Source organism: Oncorhynchus gorbuscha, linkage group LG24 (assembly GCF_021184085.1).
Source record: "Oncorhynchus gorbuscha isolate QuinsamMale2020 ecotype Even-year linkage group LG24, OgorEven_v1.0, whole genome shotgun sequence".
NCBI lineage: Eukaryota > Metazoa > Chordata > Actinopteri > Salmoniformes > Salmonidae > Oncorhynchus > Oncorhynchus gorbuscha.
The window spans coordinates 10939066-10961923 of NC_060196.1; the positions used below are offsets into that span (position 1 = coordinate 10939066).

The following is a 22858-nucleotide window of genomic DNA, read 5'->3' on the forward strand; positions in this document are numbered from 1 at the left end:
CGTAACCGATTGAAACTATATTTAGCGCACACCGCTAACTAAGCTAGCCGTTTCACATCCGTTACAGAAGCGGTTTCTTGAGTCAAAGGATGCCATCATCTCTACCCTGGCCATTGTCAATGAACCTGTTGATGCTCTGACCCTAGAGGAATAATGGGAGGTGGTGGAGGAGGTGTGCAGAGTCCTGGAAACCTTTGAGCAGGGCACTGTGGAGATCAGTGGTGTGAGGTACAGTAAGCAGTTATTACTACATCATTATTTAATATTATACATTATATATGTATATGAGCAGTAGATGAGAATGTAGTATCAGCAGACAAAACATGAACCTGAACTAATAAGTTACTGTTCTCTCTTTTCAACTATGTGACAGCCTCAAAAATGATACTCCTGTGTAAGGGTCTGCAGCGAATCACATCCAGCCACCAGAGAGAAGCAAATGTAACCACGGGATATGTGACAGAGTGGATGGACACCCTATGTTCATCAATGGACTGAAAGTTCCACAGAATGGAATCATGTGCTATCAGAAACTGTTGCACTTGACCCCAGGTTTAAGAAGTTAGCCTTCAGTGATGCCAGAGCGATTGATTAGGCTCTTCGAAGAATAACCTCAGCAGCAGGGAGGGACAGGCCCAGCAGTCAGCTGGCTCAGGCACCAGGGAAACAGGAAGAAGAGGGATCAGATGGAGCAGAAGCACCAGCAGTAGTGCCACAAACGTCTGCTGTTTGGATGCTGTTAGATGAAAGAGCAACTGGGTCAGAAATGTGCAAGTGAAAAATGTGAGGTTGCCAGGGTTACAGTGCAGAATGTGTCTCATGCTGAGGCATTGAGGAAAGGAGATGTTGATGGGGAAAGAGTGAGGCCGGGTGAGGGAGCCTGAGAGGATCCCTGTGACTCGTAGGCAGGAACAGTGACCAGGACAGTTTGTACTTTAGTAAGTTTGGTTTATTATCATTTATTACTAAGGTCATTAATTGTACCACAAAGATGTAGAAGAAATCCAAGAAGATAGGTTTGGTAGTAGTAGCAGCAGCAGAAACGTTTTTGGGTGTCAGATTTGGGTGCAAAAGAACTATACAGGGTTTTGAGAGAAGGGGTTCCAGCCTCCCAAGCCGACGGCCTATGGTGGGAAATATGTAGGGTTAGATGGTGGTGCTCTTTTTTTCGTGAACAAAATGTGCAATTCAATCTCTGACCTGTGAAAGGCAGCAAAACGCAACAAAGCGTCTAGTCGGCCGGAAAATCACATGAAGAAGACCATTTAAACGGAAGTGAACAGTAACCAAGAACACTTTTTACGTTATCCTTTTTATTGTTGTTATTTAGACGTTTATTAAAACCCTGCATAGCATCACATACTTACCCCAGGTACTATTTTATTCGCGTTGGAGAAAGGTTAGGTTGATGTTATCTTGGTAACGCTAGGTAGCTAGCCTCTAACAATGGCTGACTGTATGGTTTTTCACACTCAAATAGCATCCATTATGGAGGTGCTAGCGAATGCAGCCGTGGCAGAGATCTGTAAACTCGTAGATGATGACTATGCAGTGTTTCGTTTGGAAATAACTCAAAGACAAAAAGAAAACAGGGCATTGCAGAGGAAACTACAGCTACTGGAACTGAAGGTGCCACGGGACCGCGCTGACAAGACAATGCGAGAGCGCGTCCTCGCCAGTCGTCCCAGAAGTGTCAAGATCCTCGACAGATACAGAGGAACCGCAAGAGGTACATAAGGGGCTATTTATGTGTGGTAAATTCCGTAATTATATGTGGGGATTTTAATACGATTACGGAACCCAAGGATCTGGTATCTCAGTTAATTTCATACATTTAAATACACATTTTGAAACTTACGTTGCACAGTTGTCAGAAAATGTATAGTACCTGTCAAGTTTGGACACCTACTCATTCAAGGGTTTTTATTTATTTGCAATATTTTCTACATTGTAGAATAATGGTGAAGACATCAAATCAAAATATATTTGATATTCTTCAAAGTAGCCCCCTTTTGCCTTGATTGACAGCTTTGCACACTCTTGGCATTCTCTCAACCAGCCTCATGAGGTAGTCACCTGGAATACATTTCAATAAACAGATGTGCCTGGTTAATTTGTGGAATTTCTTTCGTTTGAGCCAACCAGTTGTGTTGTGACAAGGTAGGGGTGTTATACAGAAGATAGCCCTATTTGGTAAAATACCAAGTCCATATTATGGCAAGAAAAACTCAAATAAGTAAGAACTTTCAAGAACTTTGAACATTTCTTCAAGTGCAGTCGTAAAATCCATCAAGTGCTATGATGAAACTGCCTCTCATGAGGACCGCAACAGGAAGGGAAGACCCAGTTACCTCTGCTGCAGAGGATATGTTCATTAGAGTTAACTGCACCTCAGATTGCAGCCCAAATAAATGCTTAACAGAGTTCAAGTAACAGACACATCTCAACATCAGCTGTTCAGAGGAGAACTGTGTGAATCAGGCCTTTGTTGAATTTCTACAAAGAAACCACTACTAAAGGACACCAATAATAATAAGATACTTTCTTGGGCCAAGAAACACAAGCAATGGACATTAGACCCGTGAAAATCAGTCCTTTGGTCTGATGTCTAAATTTGAGATGATTGGTTCCAACCACCATGTCTTTGAGACGCAGAGTAGGTGAACGGATTATCTCCGCATGTGTGGTTCCCACCATGAAGCATGGAGGGGGAGGTGGTGTGATGATATGCTGGTGCTTTGCTGGTGACACTGTCAGTGATTTATTTAGAATTCAAGGCACACTTAACCAGCATGGCTACCACAGCATTCTGCAGTGATACACCATCCCATCTGGTTTGTGCTTAGTGGGACTATCATTTGTTTTTCAACAGGACAATGACCCAACACACCTCCAGGCTGTGCAATGGCTATTTGATCAAGAAGGAGAGTGATGTAGTGCTGCATCAGATGACCTGAACTCCACTATCATCCAACCTCAACCCAATTTAGTTAGTTTGGAATGAGTTGGACCGCGGAGTGAAGGAAAAGCAGCCAACAAATGTTCAGCATATGTGGGAACTCCTTCAAGACTGTTGGAAAAGCATTCCTCATGAAGCTGGTTGAGAGAATGCCAAGAGTATGCAAAGCTGTCATCAAGGCAAATGGTGGCTACTTTGAGGAATCTTTTTGTTTAAAGAGTTTTGTTTAACACTTGTTTTGGTTACTACATGATTCCATGTGTTATTTCATAGTTTTGATGTCTTCACTATTATTCTACAATGTAGAAAATAGTAAAAATAAAGAAAAACCCTTGAATAAGTTGGTGTGTCCAAGCTTTTGACTTGTACTGTATGTATAAATCCCAAGTCTGTCTTTCATGGTGTCTTTGGAACTCACATGGATGACTCTACTAAAGAATTATGGTGGACAATAATATATACGTTATGAACAGTACATTTTGGAAGACAAGATGCATTATCACTATGAAATAATATTTTGTTCAATTAAAAAAATTATAATAATCAAAACAGAACTAAAAATAAGAAATAATATGGATTCCAAAAACTACCACAGACACTATAAAAACTGTAAATCACGTTATGTAATTATGAACTAAAATGTATTGATGTGAAACTTGAATTGTATTTATATGAAATATTTATGATTGTAAAATGTTAACTTCAATGAAGATTATTGTTTTAAAGAAAGAAAGGCAAGAGGTTTATTTTACAGAAGGTCGTCCTTTCCCCTCTGCGCATATGTGACTTTAAATGTGTTAACCACATTTGGTTAACCAGAATTGCATCTTGGTCAGTTTTTGGATTGTATGCAATAATTCCCCTGATTTATTTAGACATCTTGCACAAAGACACTAATTATTTTCTTGATTTACTGCATTTACTATTATTTACCTTTTGAAAACAATGTGATGCATGGAACATTATCTACTGATTACAAATATTGTATCAATAAGTTATTTTAAGTGTTTCCTTACATCCTTGCCAATTCTAGACAGTGTCAAAACTGTCAATAGTGTACAACATGGTGTTGAGCATTGATGGTACCTAACCTAACCACCTCTTTTCCCCCAATCACTGTCTCAGTTGAAGGACTTCTTACTGGAGGCCACAGGAGCTTTGTGAAGCCAGCGGGACACAATACATGTAGAGATGACCAACCAATCACTGTTGATGAGGGTGGTGGAACCTCAACCCAGCATGTTATCGTGATAGAGGTTAGTGTAATAGTATTACATCAAAATGAGAGTACATCAAATGTGGCCAATTTATTTCAGAAAGGCTCCCCTCAGCTATTCACTTGCTTACATGTACATCCTAATTTATCTACCATAGGGGAGCTTCTGAGACTTCCCAATGACATTATTACCGGTACATGAGTGTTATCCAAATTCTAATCTCCCCTCTTCTTGTGTCAGGATGCAGAGGCTGCAGGTCCTGAGGTCAAGCTGGAGAGGACTCAAGAAGAGGAGGACCCACGGCACAGCAGATGCCACTATACTGGAACGGCTGGAGCACCCCCTGTAGCCACAGAGGACCCCACCACCGCCCCAGCGCCACCCATTACCCGACAAAACATCACGGAGGTCAGTGGAACGCTGAACGCCGTCCTCAAGTCAGAGACAGATACAGAGACTTTAACGGGGCTGGACCGACTGGGCTGTCCTCCTGCTCCAAACTCAGAGTATTTACTTTACGGTAACACAAGCCCAAGGACGGTTCTGTCCCATCAGGACTCAGGTGACACGTTACAGACTGGCAATGATCCCTCCTGTTCATACACTGCAGAGATGATACCTGGTGACATGCCTATCGGCATAGATACACAGACTAATCCATTGAGAGGGGACTGGAACCGGTACAATAGTAGTGTATACTCTGATGGGTGCCTTGATAAGAAAGGGGAGGGTATAGTTGCAGATGAAATGAAAGTGGAAGGCGACACTCCTCTGACATGGAATGCAGATGAGACTCACTTAGGAGAAGGACACTCGCAGGGCAACACCAGTGACTTCATAGACTACAGGGAAAGCTTACAGACAAATCCAAATGTCGCAACCCACTCCCCTTTACACCCACTCAGGGATCGCAACCCAGTGTCCACGTCGATGGTACCTTCCGATTCACACGGCCGAGTCCTTTTCGATCAGGTATTGAACTCCAACGACAGGTCTAGAGCCCAGACTCAGGGACGGGGAGCAACATCAGGTAAAGAGAAACGGTTCCTCTGCATGTTCTGTAACAAAGGCTTCAGCCGCCCCCAGAAGGTGGAGATCCACCAGAGGGTCCACACAGGGGAGAAACCCTTCAGCTGTACCCAGTGTCACATGCGCTTTGCCCAGGCTTGCAACCTGAAGAGGCATCAGAGGGTCCACACAGGGGAGAAATCCTATAGCTGCCCACAGTGTGAAAAGAGGTTCTCCCACCAGCACCAGCTGAAGATGCACCTGAAGGTCCACACAGGAGAGAGGCCGTTCCCCTGTGTGTAGGGAGGGCTGTTACGGTGACCGTAATACCGCCACGCTGGTGGTCACAAGTCATCACTGTATTCAAATTCCACGTGACCATTGAGTCATGGTAACTGAGCTACTCAAACTGCACTCTGTAAATGAGTGTTGCTGATGGGCGTGAGTAGCCTACCAAACTTGCTAACAGCCATCAAGATGCTAATGACCTGGTACTCAACGCTCTATTGTCCCTCAAATCACTCTGCGCAGAGATAGAGAGCATGGTTTGGAGGATGGATGAGACGTTTCAGATAATAGCAGCAAGTCTATTTCAATATAAAAATGTGGAACTTGAAAGTCATGGTCAATACACCTGTATTTTCAGAATACAACACACATGTATTCCTGCTATTGCGACCCCTGCAGATAATTCAAATTCAATCATATAATGTTTTTGATGCGATTTTAAAAGGCATTAGCATTGATGTCAGAGTGATTTGAGGGACAATAGAGTGTTGAGTACCATGCAATTAGCGTCTTGATGGCCGTTAGCAAGTTTGGTAGGCTACTCACGCCCATCAGCACCATCCGTTTAAAGAGCGCAGTTTGAGTAGCCCAGTTACCATGACTCTACGTTCACGTGGAATTTGACTGGAGTCATTCGGTTTCAAGTTCCACATTTTTATATTGACATAGACTTGCTGTTATAATCTGAAATGTCTGATCCATCCTCCAAACTGCACTCTCTCTCTCTGCACCCCAAGTGGGTGAAAGGGGAGGGAGAGAAATGCATTGTGATTGCAACATTTCAAATTGCAGTTGTGGGAAAATCATGCAAATAGGCCTATTGTTATGACTGTTGGAAAGAAGAGGGTCTCAGATGTTTTTGTGCTTTTTACCACTTTTTCTCCCCAATTTTGTGATGCCTAATTAGTAGTTTTGTCCCATCGCTGCAACTCCCGTACGGACTCGGATGAGGTGAAGGTCGAGAGCCATGCGTCCTCCGAAACACAACCTGCCAAGCCGTACTGCTTCTTGACACACTGTTCGCTTAACCCGGAAGCCAGCCGCACCAATGTGTCGGAGGAAACACCGTACAGCTGGCAACCGAAGTTGGCTTGCAGGCGTCTGGCTCGCCACAAGGAGTCGCTAGAGCGAGATGGGACAAGGACATCCCAACTGGCCAAACCCTCCCCTAACCTGGACGACGCTGGGCCAATCGTGCGCCGCTTCATGGGTCTCCCGGTCACGGCCAGCGGTGACACAGTCTGGGATCGAACCAGAGTCTGCGATGCAGTGCCTTAGACCGCTGCGCCACTCGGGAGGCAGGAGAGTCTCAGCTTTCTGTAGGTTTTATATTTATTTCTCAATTTGGACAGCTGGAGCACCTTTTTTAAATGAAGTGTCTCAAAGGCTATAGCTTTGAGATATATCTTATACAGGGATATATCTTATACAGGGCGGAGTAATTGCATAGGCCTATAGACATCATTGGGCATGCTGAAAAGTGTTCAGGACATTACATTAACTGTTAACTAACTACTTGAACTGTTAGTTAGCTGTGTAATTGATTAATCTATCAGCATATTATATTTAGTTTTCTAGCTAATGCATTTTGAGTTTCCACTTCCTCAGACGGTGAATTAGCCCAAATCCACATATACAGTATGTCACTAAAGTGAGTACACCCCTCACTTTTTTGTAAATATCAGTATATCTTTTCATGTGACAACACTGAAGAACACTTTTCTACAATGTAAAGTAGTGAATGTACAGCTTGTATAACAGTGTAAATTTGCTGTCCCCTCAAAATAACTCAACACACAGCCATTAATGTCTAAACCGCTGGCAACAAAAGTGAGTACACCCCTAAGTGAAAATGTCCAAATTGAGCCCAATTAGCCATTTCCCTCCCCGGTGTCATGTGACTCGTTAGTGTTACAAGGTCTCAGGTGTGAATGGGGAGCAGGTGTGTTAAATTTGGTGTTATGCTCTCACACTCCCTCATACTGACTGGTCACTGGAAGTTCAACATGGCACCTCATGGCAAAGAACTCTCTGAGGATCTGGAAAAAAAATGTTGCTCTACATAAAGATGGCCTGGGCTATAAGAAGATTGCCAAGACTCTGAAACTGAGCTGCAGCACGATGGCCAAGACCATACAGCGGTTTAACTGGACAGGTTCCACTCAGAACAGGCCTCGCCATGGTCGACCAAAGAAGTTGAGTGCACGTGCTCAGCATCGTATCCAGAGGTTGTCTTTGGGAAATAGACGTATGAGTGCTGCCAGCATTGCTGCAGAGGTTGAAGGGGTGGGGGGTCAGCCTGTCAGTGCTCAGACCATACGCTGTATACTGCATCAAATTGGTCTGCATGGCTGTCGTCCCAGAAGAATTATGTCCTGTGGTCTGATGAGACAAAGATGAACTTATTTGGTTCAGATGGTGTCAAGCGTGTGTGGCGGCAACCAAGTGAGGAGTACTAAGACAAATGTGTCTTGCCTACAGTCAAGCATGGTGATGGGAGTGTCATGGACTGGGTCTGCATGAGTGCTGCCGGCACTGGGGAGCTACAGTTCATTGAGGGAACCATGAATGCCAACATATACTGTGACATACTGAAGCAGAGCATAATCCCCTCCCTTCGGAGACTGGGCCTCAGTCTATATCTATATATATATATATATATCACACACACTACCGTTCCAAAGTTTGGGGTCACTTAGAAATGTCCTTGTTTTTGAAAGAAAATCATATTTTTTTTGTCCATTAAAATAACATCAAATTGATCAGAAATACAGTGTAGAAGTTGTAAATGACTATTGTTGCTGGAATCTGCGTGTTTTTTATGCAATATCTACATAGTGTACAGAGGCCCATTATCAGCAACCATCACTCCTGTGTTCCAATTGCACATTGTGTTAGCTAATCCACATTTATCATTTTAAAAGGCTAATTGATCATTAGAAAACCCTTTTACAATTATGCTATCACAGCTGAAAACTGTTGTTCTGAATAAATAAGCAATAAAACTGGCCTTTAGACTAGTTGAGTATCTGGAGCATCAGCAAAAAAAAGTCCCAAACTTTGAACATCCCAAGGAGCACCATTAAATTCATTATTTTAAAAATTGAAAGAATATGGCACCACAACAAACCTGCCAAGAGAAGGCCGCCCACTGAAACTCACGGACCAGGCAAGGAGGGCATTAATCAGAGAGGCAACAAAGATAACCCTGAATAGCTGCAAAGCTCCACAGCAGAGATTGGAGTATCTGTCCATAGGACCACTTTAACCCGGAAACTCCACAGAGCTGGGCTTTATTGAAGAGTAGCCAGAAAAAAGCCATTGCTTAAATGGCCAAAAAGCATGTGGGAGACACCCCAAACATATGGAAGAAGGTACACTGGTCAGATGAGACTAAAATTGAGATTTTTGGCCATCAAGGAAAACACTGTCTGGCGCAAACCCAACACCTCTCATCACCCCGAGTGCACCATCCCTACAGTGAAGCATGGTGGTAGCCGCATCATGCTGTGGGGATGTTTTTCCATCGGCAGAGACTGGGAAACTGGTCAAATATAAATTGAAGAAATTATGGGTGGTGCTAAACACAGGGAAATTCTTGAGGGAAACCTGTTTCAGTCTTCCAGAGATTTGTGACTGGGACAGAGGTTCACCTTCCAGCAGGACAATGACCATAAGCATACTGCTAAAGCAACACTCGAGTGGTTTAAGGGGAAACATTTAAATGTATTAGAATGGCCTAGTCAAAGTCCAGACCTCAATCCAATTGAGAATCTGTGGTATGACTTAAAGATAGCTGTACACCACTGGAACCCATCCAACTTGAATGAGCTGGAGCAGTTTTGCTTTGAACAATGGGCAAAAATCCCAGTGGCTAGATGTGCCAAGCTTATAGAGACATACCCCAAGAGACTTGAAGATGTAATCGACAAAGTATTGACTTTTGGGGGGGGTAAATGGCACGCTCAAGTTCAGTTTTGTGTTACTTCTTGTTTATTTGACCAAAAATATGTTGCATCTTCAAAGTGGTAGGCATGTTGTGTAAATCAAATTATACAAACCCCCAATTTTAATTCCAGGGTGTAAGGTAACCAACTAAGAAAAATCCCAAGGGGGTTGAATACTTTCGTGTGTGTGTGTATAAAGATGTCCCTACTATTGGTGCATGCAAATGTGAGCCATTTCAACTGAACATTGTGGTTACATTAATGAAGAATGAAATCAAATAAATCTTATTCATGATGAATAAATTATGCGTGTCAGGAGCTGGTCCTTTTTACAACACACCTATTATAGCGTTCGTATTTCATCCCCACTGTCGAGTGCATACGGATGGCATGCCCATGCAACTGATAATGGCCTATTCTAAGCTAATTTCACACATAAGAACATGTATATGTTCTTCTGAAATACATTTTCTTCATATCATGTTTCTTAACACCAGCTATGGTGATGGTGTATATTAAATAGATTTGTAATCCATATATTAATTGTAGATGTTCCAATGGCGCGCATCAGCGGCTTGTATGCGTAGAAACCTGGAGATGCCAACCGTATTTATATTAACGCATGGTCAATAACCTTGAGACCGGTGGTCACTCTGCGTGACAGTTAACGGCTGACACATTTTCATGACCGCCACAGCCCTACCTGTACACACTGCAGGAAGAGGTTCTGAGAGGACCTACCTCAGGATATACCAGCAGAAAAAAACATTCCACTCTATAACATAGAAGCCATTCCACACGATATCTTCTGATGTTTGGATCAAACGTTGAATTAACAGATTTCAGTGTTGAATATTCCTAGGTAGAATATTGCATTCAGACATAAAACATCTGTTACATATTTGTGTTTGTATTGTGTGGGCTATATTATGTTCACAAATGCCTATTTCACTACTTCTATTCAACTAACTTCCTTTTTTCCCCAAAGACACTTTTAATGAGAAAATGAATGGAGTTAATCAAGTTCATGGACATTTTTTAAGACATATGTGTGGATTTCATAAGGCCATTTTTCCGTTTTGTTACGAAGTGGGACTAAAATGGATTTAATTGTAATTTTTCGTCAATGATCTACAAAAAAAGTGGAAGAAAAACTATACAATATATATTTTTTTAAATCATGAAAAATAAAACATTATCTGTGTCTGTACAGGTTAGAATCACCTTTAGTAGCAATTACATCTGTGAATCTTTGAGTAAGTCTCAAAGAGCTTTCCACACCTGGATTGTGCAACATTTGGCCAATTTATTTTAAACAATAATCTTAAATCCCTGTCAAATTGGTTGTTGATCATTGCTAGACAACCATTTTCAGGTCTTGCCATAGATTTAAGCAGATTTAAGTCAAAATTGTAACTTGGCCACTCAAAATTTGCGGTCTTCTTGGTAAGCAACTCCAGTGTAGATTTGTCCTTGTGTTTTAGGTTATTGTCCTGCAGAAAGATGAATTCTCCCAGTATCTGGTGGAAAGCAAACTGATCCAGGTTTTCCTCTAGGATTTTGCCTGTGCTTAGCTCCATTATGTTTATTTTTTATCCTGAAAAACTCCCCAGTCCTTAATGATTACAAGCATACCCATAATACGATGCAGCCACCACTATGCTTGAAAATATGGGGAGTGGTACTCAGTAATGTGTTGTATTGGATTTGCTCCAAACATAACCCTTTGTATTCAGGACAAAAAGTTAATTGCTTTGTCACTTTATTTTGCAGTACTATTTTAGTGCCTTGTTGCAAACGATGCACGTTTTGTAATATTTTTATTCTGTACAGGCTTCCTTCTTTTCACTCTGTCAAAGAGGTTAGTATTGTGGAGTAACTACAATGTTGTTGATCCATCCTCTCTTCTCCTATCACACCCATTAAACTATGTGACTGTCTTAAAGTCAGAGGTTGAAAACTTATTGACTCAAGAAATTTCAACTTTTCATTTTTTATTAATTTGTCAAAATTAAAAATTTTAAAAACATAATTCCACATTGACATTATGGGGTATTGTATGTAGGCCAGTGACCCCAAAATGTATATTTTAATCCATTTTAAATTTAGTCTGTAAAATAACAAAATGTGGAAAAGGTCAAGGTGTATGAATACTTTCAGAAGGAACCGCAACAGTGGAGGCTGCTGAGGGAAGAACGGCTCACAATAATGGCTTGAATGGAGTTTAATGGATGGAATAGAGTGAATGGAGTGGTATGAAAACCATGTCTTTGGAACCATTCCATTTACTCCATTTCAGACATTATTACGAGCTGTTCTCCCCTCATAAGCCTTCACTGCACTGTACCCACACACTAACAAACACCTACTGTGCACTTCAATATAGTTGAGTCCTGGTTTGACTGATGATGACTCATATTTACCCACATCATATTTATGTCCACCAGGATGAGCTTAACAACAATTAAGTCATTCTGTAACTACAGTATAGGACTCAAGCGTAGTGTGGATGGGTAAACACTCCATGTTGAAAGTGTGTTTATTATCTGTGTGTATGTACCTGAGGGAGTGTATGTCTGTGATCTGTATCACCTGTCTCTTCCAGGAGGAGGAGAGTCCAGAGGTGCCGCTCATGAAGGAGGAGGGGTGTGAGGAGGGTCTGGGGAACCCTGAGGGGAACATGGCCATGGACGAAAACCAGACTACACCTCCTCCTGAACCTACAGAGGAACCAGCTGAGCAGCACAGGACCACATACAGTCTCACTGAGGTGAGCCCACTGTGAACTACTGTCTGAATGGTATTAGGTCAAGTCTTAATTCATTTTGTCTTAAGTGTGGGACCCTGCCATTGAATTATTCAACCAATAGTATAGTAGCAAATCAACTAACATGTATGCATTGTACTCATAGCCCAATCAGAAGATGCTCCTTAGCAGGGTGCTCATATCAGATGTTTTGATCCAACATCTTCTCTCTGTATTTCTTACAGTCAGTAGACATGGAGGAAGGGAAGCCTGATCTGCTACTAGTCAAAGAGGAGACAATAGAGGATGGACAAGAGAGCATTAATCTGCTGAGTGGACTAAAGATGGGGGAGCAAGGTAAGGGGGAAATACATATAGCCTACATACAGTACTACATCTTCAATGGGAGTAGCGATGCACCTGACTATTTTGTCTTAATTTTCTTCATTCATACAATGAAATCAATACAGCTTATGTTTACATACAACAAAAACACAATGTATGAACTTGACCATGTAATTGACTAAAAAATACTCCATATGTAGAGTTTTCTCTGCCATGTTTGTAAAGTCTATTTTCTAACCTCTTCCTGCAGGTGGTTGGCTGGAGGCTAACAAAGGAGACTGGGTGGCCATCTTGGATACCCAAGCCAGTGCAGCCAAGAGCCCAGGGGACAACATCATTGAGCATGCCAGGACCAGATGTGACATAGTGGAGGTCAATGGATGGAACAGCGTCCTTAATTCTGGGCTGGGGAACAACACTGTTAACCAGAAACAGAAACAGTCGGTCGAATGCAAAACAACAGCTGAACTTAGTCTTCATGACAACAGACTGGCTGAGACCAGGGTGAGGCGTAGATTTGGTCTGCGGGGACGGGGAGGTGTCTGTATGAGAACAGCCACAGACTCGGCTAGCGATGCTCCGTCCTGCTCCTATAGTTGTGATTCAGAGAGACTGATGGCGCCTCAGGTTAACCCCCTAACAGGTGCTGCCTTCAGCCTGCCTTCTATAGGATCTATCAACTGGAACATGGACCCTGCGACAACACAGACACTCCCTGGCCTTTGTCCTCCTCACACTCCCCTAATGTTAAACCAGACCTCAGACAATGCCAATGCCTCAACACTAAATACCTACACAAGCCCATTGACAAATGACAGTAGTAGAGATGGAATCAGTAAAGGTGGCATCGCCAAAGATAAGTGTTTCCCGTGTTCGTTCTGTGGGAAAGCCTTCAGTTTCCCCAAACAGGTGGAGATCCACCAGAGGATGCACACGGGGGAGAAACCATTCGGCTGCCACCTGTGCTGGGCCAGTTTTTCACACTCGTTCAGCCTGAAGAGGCACCAGAGGGTCCACACAGGGGAGAAACCATTCAACTGCCACATTTGCCGGGCCAGTTTTTCACACTTGTTCAACCTGAAGAGGCACCAGAGTGTCCACACAGGGGATAAATCCTGAAGCTGCCCCAGTGTGAGAAGAGGTTTTCCCACCAGCACCAGCTGAAGATGAACCTGAAGGTCCACATGGTAGAGAGACCGTTCGCCTGTACACACTGCGGGTTCTCAGAGAGGAGATACCTCAGGATACACCTGCAGAAAACATGGTCCATGTATAGAGTATAGTAACATATAGTACTAGTTAGTGTGTTTGTAGTTAATTTTGTTGCTTTTGGATTTAGTAGGGAACTGGATGAGGTAAACTCCACCCAGCACTGCCAGAAGAGGACTGAGTTTTTCCTAGCCACTGTGCTTCTACATCTGCATTGCTTGCTGTTTGGGGTTTTAGTCTGGGTTTCTGCTGATGTATAAAGGGCTTTATGAATGCATTTGATTGAACTGAGGAAAGAATGTGTATGATGAGGCAGAGTAGATTATATGGTGCTGGATGGTGTCATGGTGTCTCGTAAAGATGCTTCTCTACTGAAGAATGACAAACTTAGTCCCTTTAGGTTGATACTGGTGGTGTTATAGTGAGATCAGGATGGTGCTTTGTAATGTTGAACCTTTTCCAACGTATTCTGAAATTCATTTTATCAAAGTAAGGGTTCCAGATTTACAGAAAAGGTCCAATGGTACCATAGTGAGAAAAGTTCATCTACTTGTATCGTTTTGTGCAATAAAAGTACCGTACGTAAAGGTTATGCGAGTAAATGACCATTTTGTTGAAATGAAATACGAATTTGACTGTGCTGACTGACTTGGTTGTTTTTGTATCATTGCAGGGACTGAGTTTCCTGATTAGCTTAATTAGGTAATATTAATTACAGAGAAATTATTTTATGGAATAGCATGTCATATCACTTAATCCGGCAGTACCAAAGACACGACACCCAGTACATCACTGGGGCCAAGCTTCCTGCCATGCAGGACCTCTATACCAGGCGGTGTCAGAGAAAGGACCTAAAAATTGCCAAAGACTCCAGCCGCCTCAGACTGTTCTCTCTGCTACCACATGGCAAGCAGTACTGGAGTGCTAAGTCGAGGTCGAAAAAGGCTTAACAGCTTCTACCCCCAAGCCATAAGACTCGTGAACAACTAATCATATGGCTACACGGACTATTTGCATTGTCGTCGTTTATTATCTCTACCTACATGTACATATTACCTCGACTAACCTATGCCCCAGCACATCGACTCTGTACCGATACCCCCTGAATATAGCCTCCCTACTGTTATTTTATTGTTGCTCTTTAATTATTAGTTGTTGTTTTTTATTACATTTTTTTTAAACTTCAGTTTATTTTCGTAAATACTTTCTTAACACTTATTTACTTAACTGGATTGTTGGTTAAGGGTTTGTAAGTAAGCATTTCACTGTAAGGTCTACACCTGTTGTAGTCGGCGCACATGACAAATAACATTTGATTTGACTGTAATGGTTTGGACACAAATCCTCTCAAAGCATACCTCACATATCCAAGCTTCACATATTCAGGTAGTCTCCTCAAACAACAACAACATTGACAGGCTTTTCTCCCTCCTTCCATTTACCAAACGGGTCATGCGACGTGTGCTGACCACTCTTAGGGATTTTCTGATTAAGGTATTTATCATCTACTGTATGTCCAACGAGATTCCAGCTATAACTCCTTTGGCAAGCACCCTGCTCCAAATATAATTTTTTAAGGCAAGTCAGTTGAGAACAAATTCTTATTTACAACGACGGCCTACCCGGGCCAAACCCTCCCGTAACCAGAAGAACACTGGGCCAATTGTGCACCGCCCTATGGGACTCCCGATCACAGCCGGTTGTGATACAGCCCTGGATTGAACCCGGGTCTGTAGTGACGCCTCTAACACTGCGACGCAGTGCCTTACACCGCTGTGCCAATCAGGATCAATAAATGTTACTTCTGACGTGGACAATTTTGTCAGATCCAGTGCACACTTCTTCTGTTCTTCATCAACACAATTAACCAAAACAAGGCTAATTCTAGTCACATTGATTGAATCCACCTTTTCCACTGCTTTCTTCACAGTCTTTGATATTACAGATGGATTTCCCAAATTAATCTCCTTTTCCAAAAATTGCAGTCCAATAAGAAATTAATTATTGGACAGGTCCTTGTCTTCTACTACAACTTGTGCTCGTTTTATTTCATTCTTTGATTTGACTATTTTCCATTCATTATCACACACTTCACTTGCCGCACTTTCAGATTCAAGCACAATTACCATTTCCTCCTTGGCGCTCCATAGTTTTCTGGAAGAAAATGTTTGTTATTTGAAAACGTGCAAGGGTGCCAATATTTTGCCCACGACTATGGCCATTTTTTCAGATAAAACTCTAATGGTTCCATACTGTACTTGAATTAGTGTTAGAGATGGGGTTCACAAAGGAGATGATTGTGGACTACAGGAAAAAGATGACCGAGCACGCCCCCATTCTCATCGACAGGGCTGCAGTGGAGCAGGCTGAGAACTTCAAGTTCCTTGGTGTCCACATCACCAACAAACTAACATGGTCCAAGCATACCATGACAGTTGTGAAGCGGGGACGACAAAACCTGTTCCCCCTCAAGAGACTGAAAGGATTTGACAAGCATCTGCCTCTAACCCTAGGAAGCTCTTTGCCACCTTTTCCTCCCTCCTGAATCCTCCTCCCCCTCCCCCCCCTCCTCCCTCTCTGCAGATGACTTCGTCAACCATTTTGAAAAGAAGGTCGACGACATCCGATCCTCGTTTGCTAAGTCAAACGACACCGCTGGTTCTGCTCACACTGCCCTACCCTGTGCTCTGACCTCTTTCTCCCCTCTCTCTCCAGATGAAATCTCGCGTCTTGTGACGGCCGGCCGCCCAACAACCTGCCCGCTCGACCCTATCCCCTCCTCTCTTCTCCAGACCATTTCCGGAGACCTTCTCCCTTACCTCACCTCGCTCATCAACTTATCCCTGACCGCTGGCTACGTCCCTTCCGTCTTCAAGAGAGCGAGAGTTTCACCCCTTCTGAAAAAACCTACACTCGATCCCTCCGATGTCAACAACTACAGACCAGTATCCCTTCTTTCTTTTCTCTCCAAAACTCTTGAACGTGCCGTCCTTGGTCAGCTCTCCCGCTATCTCTCTCAGAATGACCTTCTTGATCCAAATCAGTCAGGTTTCAAGACTAGTCATTCAACTGAGACTGCTCTTCTCTGTATCACGGAGGCGCTCTGCACCGCTAAAGCTAACTCTCTCTCCTCTGCTCTCATCCTTCTAGACCTATCGGCTGCCTTCGATACTGTGAACCATCAGATCCTCCTCTCCACCCTCTCCGAGTTGGGCATCTCCGGCGCGGCCCACGCTTGGATTGCGTCCTACCTGACAGGTCGCTCCTACCAGGTGGCGTGGCGAGAATCTGTCTCCTCCCCACGCGCTCTCACCACTGGTGTCCCCCAGGGCTCTGTTCTAGGCCCTCTCCTATTCTCGCTATACACCAAGTCACTTGGCTCTGTCATAACCTCACATGGTCTCTCCTATCATTGCTATGCAGACGACACACAATTAATCTTCTCCTTTCCCCCTTCTGATGACCAGGTGGCGAATCGCATCTCTGCATGTCTGGCAGACATATCAGTGTGGATGACGGATCACCACCTCAAGCTGAACTTCGGCAAGACGGAGCTGCTCTTCCTCCCGGGGAAGGACTGCCCGTTCCATGATCTCGCCATCATGGTTGACAACTCCATTGTGTCCTCCTCCCAGAGCGCTAAGAACCTTGGCGTGATCCTGGACAACACCCTGTCGTTCTCAACTAACATCAAGGCGGTGGCCCGTTCCTGTAGGTTCATGCTCTACAACATCCGCAGAGTACGACCCTGCCTCACACAGGAAGCGGCGCAGGTCCTAATCCAGGCACTTGTCATCTCCCGTCTGGATTACTGCAACTCGCTGTTGGCTGGGCTCCCTGCCTGTGCCATTAAACCCCTACAACTCATCCAGAACGCCGCAGCCCGTCTAGTGTTCAACCTTCCCAAGTTCTCTCACGTCACCCCGCTCCTCCGCTCTCTCCACTGGCTTCCAGTTGAAGCTCGCATCCGCTACAAGACCATGGTGCTTGCCTACGGAGCTGTGAGGGGAACGGCACCTCAGTACCTCCAGGCTCTGATCAGGCCCTACACCCAAATAAGGGCACTGCGTTCATCCACCTCTGGCCTGCTCGCCTCCCTACCACTGAGGAAGTACAGTTCCCGCTCAGCCCAGTCAAAACTGTTCGCTGCTCTGGCTCCCCAATGGTGGAACAAACTCCCTCACGACGCCAGGACAGCGGAGTCAATCACCACCTTCCGGAGACACCTGAAACCCCACCTCTTTAAGGAATACCTAGGATAGGATAAAGTAATCCTTCTCACCCCCCTTAAAATATTTAGATGCACTATTGTAAAGTGGCTGTTCCACTGGATGTCATAAGGTGAATGCACCAATTTGTAAGTCGCTCTGGATAAGAGCGTCTGCTAAATGACTTAAATGTAAATGTAAATGTACATGGGTCCTCAGATCGTCAAAAGGTTTAACAGCTGCACCATCGAGAGCATCACTGCCTGGTATGGCAACTACTCGGCCTCCGACCGCAAGGCACTACAGAGGGTAGTGTGAATGGCCCAGTACATCACTGGGGCCAAGCTTCCTGCCATACTGGACCTCCATACAGGCGGTGTCAGAGGAAGGCCCTAAAAATTGTCAAAGACTCCAGCCACCCTAGTCAAAGACTCTCTCTTCTACCACACAGCAAGTGGTACCTGAGAGCCAAGTCTAGGTCCAAGAGGCTTCTAAACAGCTTCTACCCCAAGCCATAAGACTCCTGAACATCTAGTCAAATGGCTACCCAGACTATTCACATTCCCCCCCCTCCCCTCTCAATCTATGCATAGTCACTTGAATGAACTCTTCCTACATGTACATACTACCTCAACTAACTGGCACCCCCCTATATATATTGATATTATTTACTGCTCCTCTTTAATTACTTGTTACTTTTATCTCTTATTCTTATCTGTATTTTAGTTAAACTGCACTGTCGGTTAGGGGCTCGTAAGTAAGCATTTCACTGTAAGGTCTACTACACATGTTAGATTCGGCACGTGACTAATAAAATTTTATTTGACTGGAGTTTACATTTTATAATATCATGTTTCTATGTGTACAGCAAAAAGTTGATTATATACTGTAATTAATATGGTCTTCTGCACAATTTGTGTTTACAGTGTGAGCGGACCAAGTACTTGGCGGTTGCTCTAAAGCGGAAAGGTGGAAAAAACGAGTCAGGAGCAGGTTTTCTTAATTGAACAAAGTTCTCTATTGAGATATTATTTTCCTTCTCAAACACTCCAACGCAATCAAGGATAATATTCCACGGAAAACACAAATCTTCTTCTTCACAAGACCAAGGAACACAAGGTGAGTAGCTTTAAACTATAACATAAATCACAAGTGTGTCACCGCCTTCATGATCCGTCCATGGAGAGCTCTCTACGGGTGGTCGTCCGGATCCATGGTGACCATCCCCAAGAGGTGGGGTGTCCCCTTCTTCTCCCTTCCGAAAGGTATGGCCTCTCCTTTGTAGAGGCAAAGACTTCTTTCTCCTCTCTCTGCCGGTTCCCTCCTCTCTCTTGTAGGGAAAAGAGAATAGCTCATTAGTACCGTCAGCTGTGCTTAATTGCCTCTGATCACCTTGACTCACATGCCAGGCTGGGCTACTGTCCGTGGGTGCAGCTTGCCCTCTGGTGGTCCTTCCACCTACCTCCCCTCAGGACCGGACGGCCGGGCACCAAACGCGCCGTCTTGGTTGAGTCGGGACAGAGCATCTGCATTCCCGTTCCTCGATCCAGACCTGTGGGTGACATGGAAAGAGAATGGTTGAGAAGCAAGAAACCATCTGGCTATTCTGTTGTTATTGTTTCCCTTACCGGCCATCCATGTGAGGGGAGCATGGTCAGTAACGAGGGCAAACCTATGCCCGAGTAGGTAGTACCGGAGATATCGAGGGCCCACGTAATGGCTAGGGCCTCTTTCTCTACAGTAGCATCTCTCTGTTCCCGATCACTGAGCTTCCTACTTAAGAGAATTCGCCTTCACTCTAAGCTAGGATGGCTCCGAGCCCCGTATCTGAGGCATCTACCTGCACAATGAACTCTTGGAAGAAGTCAGGAGCCTGCAGGACGGGATCAGAGCACAGGCTATCTTTTAGCAACTGGAAGGCGTCTTCTGTCTCGTCCTTCCACGCTACACAGTTTGGCAGGTTTTTCATGGTGAGGTTTGTGAGGGGGTTGGCAATGGTTGCATATCCAGGGATGAAACGGCGATAATATCCCGTTTTCCCCAAGAAGGCTTGGACGTCCCACTTCGTCTGAGGCCGGGGCCAGTCCCGAATGGCCCTGGTCTTTTCTGCCCACGGTGTAACCCAGGTATCCCGCCTCGGACAGACCCAGGCAGCATTTGTTTGGATTGGCCGTCAGCCATGTAGCCTCTAGGCTCACGAGCACTGACCGTAGTCGCAGGAGGTGGCTATCCCAGTCCTCGCAGTGGATGACCACATAGTCGATGTACGCCGCTACGTACTCTTGATGGGCCCGTAGAATGGCATCCATGAGGCGTTGGAAAGTTGCCGCAGCCCCATGCAGTCCGACGGGCATCATCAGATACTGAAAAAGACCCTCTGGTGTGGCGAAGGCAGTCTTTGGGTGGTCCTCTGGAGCCACCAGCACTTGCCAATATCCTTCATCAAATCCACGGTGGTGATGAACTTGGCCTTTCCTAAGCACTCCAGGAGTTCATTCACACGGGGCATGGGATACGCGTTGAACGTAGAGATGGGCCTCAGGAATCCTGTAAGGCCGGATATGCACCATACTTGCCGGGTTCAGTGTGAATATGATGAAACAGGACATCTGTTTGTCCTGGGAAGGGCGAGAATACCCTACCGAATTGCATAATCAGCTTGTCTAGCTGTCTCGACTGCTCCGGCAGGAGAGTTTGGCCACAGTGCATCTGTAGCAGGGCCTTCTCTTTTTCCTGGTTCTCCACAGCCATCAAAGCCACACCCTTCTCTCTCCCATTGTACTTCTTCAGCAGGTTGATACCCCTTTACTTATTCCACATTTTGTTGTTACAGCCTGAATTCAATGCCACAACTGGATTATGCAACATTTAACCCATTATTCTTTTCAAAATTCTTTAAGCTCTGTCAAATTGGTTGCTGATCATTTTCAGGTCTTGCGATAGATTAGTAAAAACCTGTTTTGCTTGTCATTATGGGGTATTATGTGTAGATTGATGAGTTGAAAAATACTATTTCATCAAATTTAGAATAAGGCTGTAACATAACAACATGTGGAAAAAGGAGTCTGAATACTTTCTGAATGCACTGTATATGGTTGGTATTTACAGTTTTTATTTTCTGTCCAGCCCAAACACCACGTTCAACTATTCATGGTCTACAATTTAGACCACAATTAGTTGAACGAAGTGTTAGTGAAAGGCTGGAACAAAACGTGTAAACTCCTGTCATATGTACAAAAAACCTGGGTTCGATCCCAGGCTGTGACCTGGAGTCCCATAGGGCGGCAGACAATTGGCCCAGCGTCGTCTGGTTTAGAGAAGGGTTTGGCCAGGCGCTCTAGTGACTCCTTGTGGCGGGCCGGGCGCCTGCAGGCTGATTTACGGTCATCACTTGAACAGTGTTTCCTCGGACCCATTGGTATAGCTGGCTTCCGGGTTAAGCAAGCGGGTGTTAAGAAGCGTGGCTTGGCAAGTTATGTTTGGAGGACGCATGACTCAACCTTTGCCTCTCCCGAGACTGTTGGTGAGTTGCAGCAATGAGACAAGATCGTAATTGAGGAGAAAAAGGGGGTAAGAAAATGCACAATAATTAAGGGCTGTGTTTAGTGTAGGTTTAACATGGCATTACGCATTGATAACTGTGTACAGTGCTTTCGGAAAGTATTCAGACCCATTGACTTTTTTCACATTTTGTTACGTTACAGCCTTATTCTAAAAATGTTTTTTTTTATTATCCCCAGCAATCAACACACAAGACCCTATAATGACAAAGCAAAAAGTTTTTTTCCCCCCGCAAATGTATTTAAAAAAAATCAGAAATACTTTATAAAGTGTTCAGACCCTTTGCAATGACGCACAAAATTGAGCTCAGGTGCATCCTGTTTCCATTGATCATCCTTGAGATGTTTCTTAAACTTGATTTGAGTTCACATGTGGTAAATTCAATTGATTGGACATGACTTGGAACGGCACACTCCTGTCTATATAAGGTCCCACAGTTGACAGCGCATTCTAGAGCAAAAACCAAGCCATGAGGTTGAAGGAGTTGTCCGTAGAGCTCTGAGACAGGATTGTGTCGATGCACAAATCTGGGGAAGGGTACCAAAAAATATCTGCAGCATTGAAGGTCCCCAAATACAGTGTCCTCCATCATTCTTAAATGGAAGACGTTTGGAGCCACCAAGACTCTTCCTAGAGCTGGCCGCCAATTCAAACTGAGCAATCGGGGGAGGTGGAGGGAGACGACCAAGAACCTGATGGTCACTCTGACAGAGCTCTAGAGTTCCTCTGTGGAGATGGTCGAACCTTCCAGATGGACAACCTTCTCTGCACTACTCCACCAAGCAGGCCTTTATGGTAGAGTGACCAGACGGAAGCCACTCCTCAATAAAAGGCACATGACAGCCCACTTGGAGTTTGCCAAAAGGCACCTAAAGACTCTCAGACCATGAGAAACAATATTCTCTGGTCTGATGAAACCAAGATTGAACTCTTTGGCCTGAATGCCAAGCGTCACATCCGGAGGAAACCTTGCACCATCCCTACGGTGAAGCATTGTGGTGGTGGCAGCATCATGCTGTGGGGATGTTTTTCAGTAGCAGGGACTGGGAGACTAGTCAGGATCGAGGCAAAGATGAACGGAGCAACGTACAGAGAGATACTTGATGAAAACCTGCTCCAGAGCGCTCAGGACCTCAAACTGGTTCAAAGGTTCACCCTCCAACAGGACGACGACCCGAAGCACACAGCGAAGACAATGCAGGAGTGGCTTCGGTACAAGTCTCTGAATGTCATTGAGTGGCCCTGACAGAGCCTGGACTTGAACACTATCAAACATCTCTGAAGAGACCTGAAAATAGCTTTGAAGAGGATCTGCAGAGAAGAATGGGAGAAACTGCCCAAATACAGGTGTGCCAAGGTTGTAGCATCAT

The 22858-nt window shown here is 44.4% G+C and overlaps 4 protein-coding genes across 5 annotated transcripts in view; 2 read left to right on the plus strand and 2 right to left on the minus strand.

Moving 5' to 3' along the window:
• The window catches only part of LOC124012438 (zinc finger protein 606-like), a 1040669-nt gene that overhangs the window by 383895 nt on the left and 633916 nt on the right, over positions 1 to 22858 (minus strand). The gene's annotated exons all lie outside the window — the stretch shown is intronic.
• Positions 1 to 22858, minus strand: part of LOC124012437 — a 971157-nt gene that overhangs the window by 347719 nt on the left and 600580 nt on the right. The gene's annotated exons all lie outside the window — the stretch shown is intronic.
• LOC124012433 (neurotrophin receptor-interacting factor homolog) overlaps positions 1 to 22858 on the plus strand; it is a 162804-nt gene that overhangs the window by 33154 nt on the left and 106792 nt on the right. The gene's annotated exons all lie outside the window — the stretch shown is intronic.
• LOC124012495 (sal-like protein 4) lies at positions 91 to 14309 on the plus strand. The gene is made up of 8 exons (XM_046326165.1): positions 91 to 228; positions 374 to 1729; positions 4085 to 4215; positions 4417 to 4584; positions 12025 to 12189; positions 12411 to 12522; positions 12761 to 13551; positions 13635 to 14309. The coding sequence occupies exons 2-8, from the start codon at positions 1447 to 1449 to the stop codon at positions 13791 to 13793; spliced, it is 1809 nt and encodes a 602-aa protein (XP_046182121.1). The 5' UTR covers positions 91 to 228; positions 374 to 1446; the 3' UTR covers positions 13794 to 14309.

Excerpts from the sequence above, each read along its gene's own strand:
- LOC124012495 (XM_046326165.1), top strand. The coding sequence starts at position 1,447 with ATGGCTGACTGTATGGTTTTTCACACTCAAATAGCATCCATTATGGAG. Across the intron at positions 1,730-4,084 it reads ATACAGAGGAACCGCAAGAG|TTGAAGGACTTCTTACTGGA; the intron begins GTACATAAGGGG and ends TCACTGTCTCAG. Across the intron at positions 13,552-13,634 it reads GGGAGAAACCATTCAACTGC|CCCCAGTGTGAGAAGAGGTT; the intron begins CACATTTGCCGG and ends ATCCTGAAGCTG.